Here is an 8,317-nt window from a genome sequence, read left to right as displayed (position 1 = left end):
GCTTGTCTTCGACCTCAGCAGATCCAGTCTTCTTTAAGACATTTAATTCTTTAGGAAACTTCATTTACAAAAGGAATTGATCACTAAAACATTGTAAAAAACAAAAACAAAAAACACTGATCTAGTTTACACAAATAATAAGGGAATATGCAGTTGCAGAAAAAGCTGTGTGAAGGAAAATTCCATACATCTAGACTCATTGAACCTCTCCTTTGATTGTTGATTTTGTTTTTCTAATTAGCTGTGAGTTCGTGAGCAAGTTACTTAACCTCTCTGGACCTTAATTTTTCATCAGGGATGTGAAATTTAAAATTACTGAGGCTTTGAAGAAGTGGTTTTCAAATTACAATATTGTATTGAAATAAGAGCCTTTGTTTTCCAGAGAATGGGTCAGTCAATTGATGAAATTCTGGAATAATAAATATGTCATTATTAATGGATAGTTTTGAATGCCAGCTATGATGGCCTAGTCAAGTGGACTGGGCCACAGGGTCCCCAGATAGTTGATCAGACTCTATCCTTCTGTTTCTGTGAGGATTTTTTTGGATGACATTAACATTTAAATCAGTGGACTTGAATAAAAGAGATTGTCCACCATAAGGTGGGTGAGCCCATCAATTGAAGGCCTGAATGGAATAAAAGGCTGACCCGCCTCTGAGTAAATGAAAATTCTGCCTGATGGTCTTGGAACTGGGACATCAGCTCTTCCTGGTTCCACATCACCTTCTGACCTTGGAACCAGAACTGGGACATTGGCTCTTTTAATTTTGAACTTGCCAGCCTCTGTAATTGTGTGAGCCAATTCCTTACATTAGGTAGGTAGGTAGGTAGGTAGATAGATGTCATACTGGGTCTGTTTTTCTGGAGAACCCTGACTAATATACCTACTGAGGTGATCCTGAAATACAGTCACAATTCTTTGACATTCTTCCCTCCAAAAGATGGAGCCTATTTCCGCTCTCCCTTGAGCTTAGTGACTTCTTCTAATGAATGGAATATGGTAGAAGAGACAGTGTGTGGCAAGGTGATAAAAGGCACTATAGCTTTCTTCTTATTTCCTCTCTTAGATCACTTTCTCTAAGGGAAGCAAGTACCACATATAAAGATGTTCATGTGATAAGGAACTGAGGCCTCCAGTCAACAGACATGTGAGCCATCTTGGAAGTCGACCCTCCAGCCTACCAGACGTTTAGAAGATGGAAACGCTGACTGACATCATCATTGCAACCTCATGAAAGATTCTGAACAAGGACCATTCAACAAAGCTACTCCCAGATTCTTAATCCATAGTACATGAAATATCAGATTTTTTTAAATTTTAAGCTATTATGTTTTAGAGTACTTTGTTTTGTAGCAAGAGATAACTAATATACCTATGTTGAATCCATCGCATTTTGCTGGACCCTTCATTCCTGGACTCAGGATGGTGAATAGTTACTGGGAGGTACTGAGAATCAATAAGGAAAATTTTCATTTCATTTTCTATTTGCATCAAGATATGGGAGAATGGCCAACGTCCAGTAAGCCTGGATCAAAATTCGAAGTGCCCTTGTTGATCTGGGCAGGATGTCAAGACAACCCAAGTGAAGGTCAGTGCGGGCAAGGACAGAGCAGCAGGTCTAGGAAGAAAAGCGAACCCTTCATCAGCACAATGGGGAATAATTGGCTATGTAAGAACGAAGGTTGGGCTCCCCGTGCGCTTAAAATAGGTGTTCAATACGTATGCATTGATTGATGTTGGTTGATTTATTTTGAATGCCAGGCAGACTGTGAGTCATCAGTGTTGCAAGATAGCTTAAATAAATGTGAACTGTGCCTGGAAAAATAGCAGTTCAGCAGTGAGGACCAAGAAGAACCATTCAGCCTCTCCCTGGGCAGCTTTCCTTGTCCCACCTGCCACAGACTTCTGATTACTGAGAGAGAGGAGCTTCCCAGGTGGAAGATGAGTCATGCTTCAGGGAGAAATGAAGGAGAGCCTTCAATGGGAAAGCCTTTGGCAGAGGAGCCTAACCAATTGCTCTCAGTTTCAAGTGAGGACCTGGATTGATTTCTCGATAGGGAGATTAGTGGTGTGATTTGCAAAGATGCTGAGACAGCCTCTGCCTATATTGACAGTGAGAGAGAATGGAACTGGGGGAGGTGATTGCCAGTTGGAATAGAAGAGAAATTTGATACTGTGGTGAGACATAGTTCCCGCAAAGATATTGCTTAATTTTGTTTTTGCCACTCTGTGGATGAAAACTTTGCCATGTTTTGGATTCAGTGGAATATATGGAAACGTGGCTCATGCTCTAGGTCATATTTAAGTACTCTGTTCTCTGTTTTGGAGAGTAAGGCCCTTTATGTGAAGTGCTGAGGGCCACATGATTAACATGCTCCCATGTTCTAGTATCCCCAGGAAAATCTCTGTTTACACAGCTTGTCCTAGTGTCATTATTTTAGTGCCAGTTTTACTCTGAAGGATCCTGATTTTGATGATTCGTTACATGGCAACCACTTCTGGTCACAGTGGAAGGGCAGCATGGTAGAGAGGCTAGCAAGACGGGCTCTAGTACAGAGCTCCCTGAGAGAAAAATCTAGACTCTGCTGCTTCATCGTCATGTGACGTGAGATAAATTCCTTGATATCTCTGGACTGTGGTTACTGTAAAGTGGGGATAATAATAACATCTATTCCTGTAGTTGGGTGAGGATTACTTGAGTTACTAGGCACAAAGCCCTGCCAACAGTGCCTGACCTATGAGAGCTCTGTTAACAGCTTTAGGTTTGGTTCATACTAAATCTTCACAAAACCCTTGTAACGAAGCTGTCCTCATGCTGCTTTGTAATGAGGACACTGTACCATCAAGAGGTAAATTGAGAAACTTTTCATAGGCAGGCCAGCTAGATAGTTGGAGGTGCAGGACTTGGTCTTGACTCTCACCTCAAAGCTGGCACTTGCTAGAATATTCTACAAAGTATTCCTCAAAGGCTTTTTATGTCCTTTCCTCATTTCCTAGAGCAAGTCGGTATGAAGCATTATACCTGCATTCTTATTCTCATTCAATTCTATACCAGTTCTAGCCAGAACCGAGATTATTTATTTATTTTTTTAACTTTATTTGTGGGGTCTGGGGGAGGAGGACTGTTTCTATTATCAGATGGTGTTTTGCACCTGTATCAGGTTCACAGAGGATAAGGCCAGGCCAGCAGCTTACCCATGATGCTGCTGGTTTTCCTTAACCACACTGCCCTGAGAACTCGAGAATCTGGGATCATTTCCACTGTGGAGCTTGGAAGCAATGTCCTGTGGGGAATCTCTGGAGGCTGGCCTTAAATATATGCATCATGTGAAGGACAAAAAAGGGATGATTCACATTCACTCAGCAGCAGAATGGACATGACCCAGGAAGCCAGCAGACCTTGGCTGCCCAGCCTAGTATGTTAAAGCTATGCCCATGTGGCCCTGTAGTCAAAGACTGGAAGGAATAGGCATGTCTTAATGAATAACAACGCAGACGGGTGAACCACCAGGGCCTAGGCACCTCCCCACCCTCTTAGGCTTTCTCACTGCAGAAGCCTCTTCCCCAAATTGTAGCTGAAGCTCTGCTTCATAGACAGAGATTAACCATCTGGCACCAGTGGAAGAGAGTATTCCTCTGTATTTTTAGTAGAAATTTGGCTTAGTTTTGGAAAAATACAATTCCACTGCCTGCATACTTAAGTTTAAAGACTTAACATTCATAGGCCTAAAACTTCTGTGCCATTTTGGGGGAGATAGTCTTATTCCCATTCTGGCCAACTGCCCTCCCTCCTGACTTTGTCTCTTTGTAAAGCATGATTCCTCAAGTTGAGCTTTTCAAGAAGATCTCAGACCCTTGCTTAAACTCTGTATCCCCATTTATAAAATGAGAATAATAATATATCAGGGCCACTGTTAATATTAAAAATGATTTATATAATGTGCCTGTCCTACAGGGTTGAAACACCATAGATAGCCATATACTGCCACCATGACTACCACTCCTACTACAACTAATGATAGCGATCATGAAAATAATAATGACAACCAGACGAGTTCTAAAACATGATCCTTTGAAATTAGCATGCTGGTATATTCTACATCCATATATACCTTATTGATATTAAATTCTTGAGGTTATCAAGGTTAATATATGTACCTAGAACATAATGTTAATATGAGTATCTAGGACATACAGCATGAGTATCTAGGACACAGTGTTAATATGAGTATCTAGGGCATATCTTCTCATGAATGCTAGTTTCTTTTCTTTATGCAGAGAGCCCATCCTGTTCTCCCCTGAAAGGGTATGTTTTTCTTCTCTAGACAAGCACACAGAGAGCATTTTACTTTTTTAAAGAGCACATTTCCATACCTATCAAGGAAATGAAAGCTTTTCAAGAAAATTCCTGTGAAAAGTCTAAGATTATTAAAGGAATAACTGTTTAAGAAAAAAAAAAAAAGAAGAAACAAAGTGTTTAACCTTTTTCCTGCGAAGTTAAAGACTGTACTTCACAAAAGCTTCTGCAACTTCCAATTTTATTCAAGAGCTAAAGAAACTAGCAATCCCCAAGGCTCCAAATTTAATTTCCATTGCATAGAATGCCTCTCACATCAGAATTAATCAGGTTTCATTTCTAATGTCCCATTTCCCTTCAGGAATTCTGTGTTATAAACCTCGAAGGTAAACACAGATATTCATCTACTCACCTGTTTTGAAGAGCCAGATATTCAGGAACGTAAATCATTGGAAGTGACTTGTATGCACTGATTTGGGCACAATTCATCTCCCCTGTCCAAAGCAGAGACTTCCCTTCAGCCTCTCCTCATGTTTCCAAGAGCAAATGCTTTACTCTGAGATACTAGGCCAAATGAGCAGACGGTTATAATTTTTACTGCCTATAAGCAGACAGTACAAATCTCAATATTCTTTCTTTCTTTTTTTTTTAAGAAGGGGAAAAATCAGATATAAGAAATACAAAGAGCATTATCTGGGTGTCTAGCTTTTCTTCTTCCACAAACCTTCATTCATTGCTCTTCTAGAGTTGTAAGAAGATTATTTCTAAAATGGTCAGGTCATTTCCTGGTAACAATTTGAACATCTGTAGACCCACTTTCTTTGGCTGTCTCTTTGTTGGTAGAAGTTTCGGGTGTCCGCAGAAGCAAAGTCAACATTGGCTGCAGCCCCAGGACGGTGATGTATCTGCAGACTTGGGGACTGACTTGTTTGTGAAAGGGTGGGGCTGGCACTGGGTGTCCACAGAGGCGAGGCTCAGCTTTAGTCTACCTGTGTGCTTTTATTTCCTGAACTTGTAGTTGTACACTGCTGGGATGAGGGATGGGGCTTCCCACAGTGGCTTTTATAGTAATAAAAATGTAACAGTCTGCTTATCCTTTCTCCATTTCTTGCTATTTCCATCCTCAGCAAACTCTGGCAGTTGCTCCAGTTCAGGAAGTGGACAAAGTACAGAGAAGCGCTCATTTTCAAATCTCTCTTTTAAGGAAGATTGTACGGAATCAGAGAGGATGAGAGGTAGCTTTAGAGTCTTTTCTTCCCCATGATAATTAGCATTCTCTTAAAATTCATGGGTCTCTGGGGAGTTTGTTCTATGTGGGCTGGCTCCAAACTATATGCAGGTATTATAGGCAGAAAAGCTCAAGGGAATTTGAAATGTGCCTTCAGAGCATAGTAAGTGGCTTAAACTATCTTACTTACAACATGTGTTCTTAGTGCTAAAAGAGTCAGGAAGTTTTTGAAGTCAAAAGTTGCTTTACTTCAGTTTGATTGTACAGGGAGTACGTTCCTTAAAATTATTCTTTTGTAGTTCCTTTTGAATATACAGATAATAATTTAGAAACAATAGTATAGCTTGTCCTTTCATTCCTGGCCTTTGACAGACTCAAGGAGGAAAATAGAACAGTTGGTTCATTCCTGGAGAGTAGCATAAGGAAATACTACGTCAGCTACAGAAGTTCCCTCTGACTTCTGTGGTGTCAGATAATAGGACTTCAGACACACACTGATGTTGCTGATTTCTCTGGATGTTGCTGCTCCCAGGTATTAAGTCTACAGAAGTGAAGTATCTGAGGAAGTGTTTGAGGAGGGCAGATGCTCCTGTGGGACAAGCTGGACCACGTAGGAACCAACTCTTCTCAGTAAGTGTGTCTAACCAAAATGAAACTGCTGGGGAAAATGTCTTAATCCTAAAATCCCCTGTACTAGGAAGGTGTGTCTTCTGCGTCCTTCTGCAACACTTGAACTGACCTCACCAAAACTCCCCTTAAAATATGGCTTCGAAATGGCCAGGGCAGTTGCCTGTCTCCAACTAAATTGTAAGCTCCCTGACAGTAGAGACTTGGTTTTGTTCAACCAGGACACAATGGTCCCGTGTCTGAATGGGAGTAAGCATTTGAAAACCGTTCATTGAATTAATGAGCCTAGAATTCCTGTGATAAAACAAAATCTGACTCTTGAATCCTGCTGACATTTCTCTAATTTATTAAAATTACCAACAATAATAACATTCAGTTATTTGTTTTGTGTCTGACTTTGTGCTGAGCATTTAGCCTGTCACTCTTGAAATCCTCACAATTCTGTGGATATTTGAACTAATACTGGTCAGACTGATGTGGCTTTTGAATCAGAAAAGAGAGTTAAAATTTGTGTGTCTTGTCCCTTGTTAGCTCTTTGAGTTTGGCCTTTGTGAAACAGCGAAGTTTCTCAAAGAATGTGAATGTCATTTGTCTTTGTCTATCTTATAGCTTGTACCTTTTAGTTGTTATTTCCATGCTTAAGATCATTTTGTTCTTTGAGTCAATGAATACTAGAAATAATTGATCAGTTTGGAACAGAGAAGGAAAATAAATATTTTCTTGCATTCCCCTTGTGTCTCATTCTTATGTTTTCCCATACACCTACCCATTCCTTCTGATACTGGTATAACTTTGCCACTTTTAATTATTTTGAGTCTGCTATAGACAACTGCAAGCTTATGATAAGTAATAACTTCTCTTTAACAGAAACCCTTCCTTGGTTACCCATTCTAGCCAGGGTCTTTTGCCACTTTTTTGATAACATCCCTGTTCTCTGTACACTGTGAGAGAATTTGTTTGGATAAAATATTGTAAGCAGTCTCAACATTACATATGCCCTATCCTGACTGTCCTCCCTAGGTCGAGAAAAAAATGTACCATGGTGGTAGAGACAGAATGTATGACTGGTCAGAGGAGATGCCTGCCACAACCCATTGGTACTTGTAACGTAACTGATACAGTCATATGCGACTGGGACATGCTTATGTCTGCATACCAGCCGAGGATCAGCCTGGTGGCCTCTTACCTCTTTGCCTTCCTTCTGGCCTATTTGTAAGTGGGAAGAGTTCATTAACAACTGTGATAAATCCCACTCAGGTACGTTTCTTGGTGGGACTCTCTGATTACTTTTCTATACCAGTTCAAGACTAGACTCCTGTGCTGGTGGGTCAGTATTTCCACAGAAACCGGAAGAGACTACTATATAAAACACATCTGCCGTAAGATACTGCAACTGTCTCAACGTTTTCTTGTCCTTAAAAGTGTTTTGTTGGTGCCCTTTATGTGGATTAAGTAATATGAACGACTAAAGAATAAATGCACATTTTGGCCCAAAATTTGCATCAGCACCTGACACAATTTGAAATATCAGAGAGTTTGAGGAACGTAGGTGCATTGAATGTTCAAGAATGACTTGGAATATGGAAATGGGAAGGGTCTGAGATTCTACCCTGCTTACAAGTTAACAAGTTAGTTTACCACAGATTCTGAGACTTCATGAGACTCCTGAGCCAGAGACAGGACTTGATTAGTCACGATGCAACAAGCTGCGTAATCTTCATGTTCTGCCAGTTCCTCATGCTCCTAGTTTCCACAGGGCAACGCAGGATGATATAGATGAATACTGTTCAGGCAGTATGTTTCTGTCTCCATGAGGAACCCCAAATTTAGGAGAATCCAGTCTTTTTTTTTTTTTTTAAAGATTTTATTTATTTATTTGACAGAGATCACAAGTAGGCAGAGAGGCAGGCAGAGAGAGAGAGAGGTGGAAGCAGGCTCCCCGCTGAGCAGAGAGCCCGATACGGGGCTCAATCCCAGGACCCTGGGATCATGACCTGAGCCGAAGGCAGAGGCTTTAACCCACTGAGCCACCCAGGTGCTCCGTAGGAGTATCCAGTCTTTTATAATGAGCCATAAGCAAACCCATTTAGCCCTTGTCCAGAAGGAGATACTATCTTTATTAACTGGCAAACAAACAAATCCACCTTCTCCTCTACCGAAAGTC

General features: G+C 40.8%; 1 protein-coding gene across 1 annotated transcript; it reads left to right on the top strand.

Moving 5' to 3' along the window:
• Positions 1–1,146: 1,146 nt before the first annotated feature.
• Positions 1,147–7,645, top strand: LOC308339903 (uncharacterized protein). The gene is made up of 4 exons (XM_080798963.1): positions 1,147–1,589; positions 5,426–5,533; positions 6,059–6,156; positions 7,174–7,645. The coding sequence occupies exons 1-4, from the start codon at positions 1,376–1,378 to the stop codon at positions 7,258–7,260; spliced, it is 507 nt and encodes a 168-aa protein (XP_080655089.1). The 5' UTR covers positions 1,147–1,375; the 3' UTR covers positions 7,261–7,645.
• The last annotated feature ends 672 nt before the right edge of the window (positions 7,646–8,317 follow it).

Source organism: Martes martes, assembly GCF_963455335.1.
Source record: "Martes martes genome assembly, chromosome: 3".
In the NCBI taxonomy this organism is placed as follows: Eukaryota; Metazoa; Chordata; class Mammalia; order Carnivora; family Mustelidae; genus Martes; species Martes martes.
This window is presented reverse-complemented; position numbering and strand designations above follow the sequence as displayed.

Bases quoted from the DNA above. Each gene is read 5' to 3' on its own strand.
- LOC308339903 (XM_080798963.1), top strand. From the start codon at position 1,376: ATGTTGAATCCATCGCATTTTGCTGGACCCTTCATTCCTGGACTCAGG. The intron at 5,534-6,058 runs GTAGCTTTAGAG...TGCTGCTCCCAG, and splicing joins GGAATCAGAGAGGATGAGAG to GTATTAAGTCTACAGAAGTG. The intron at 6,157-7,173 runs GTAAGTGTGTCT...TGTCCTCCCTAG, and splicing joins GTAGGAACCAACTCTTCTCA to GTCGAGAAAAAAATGTACCA.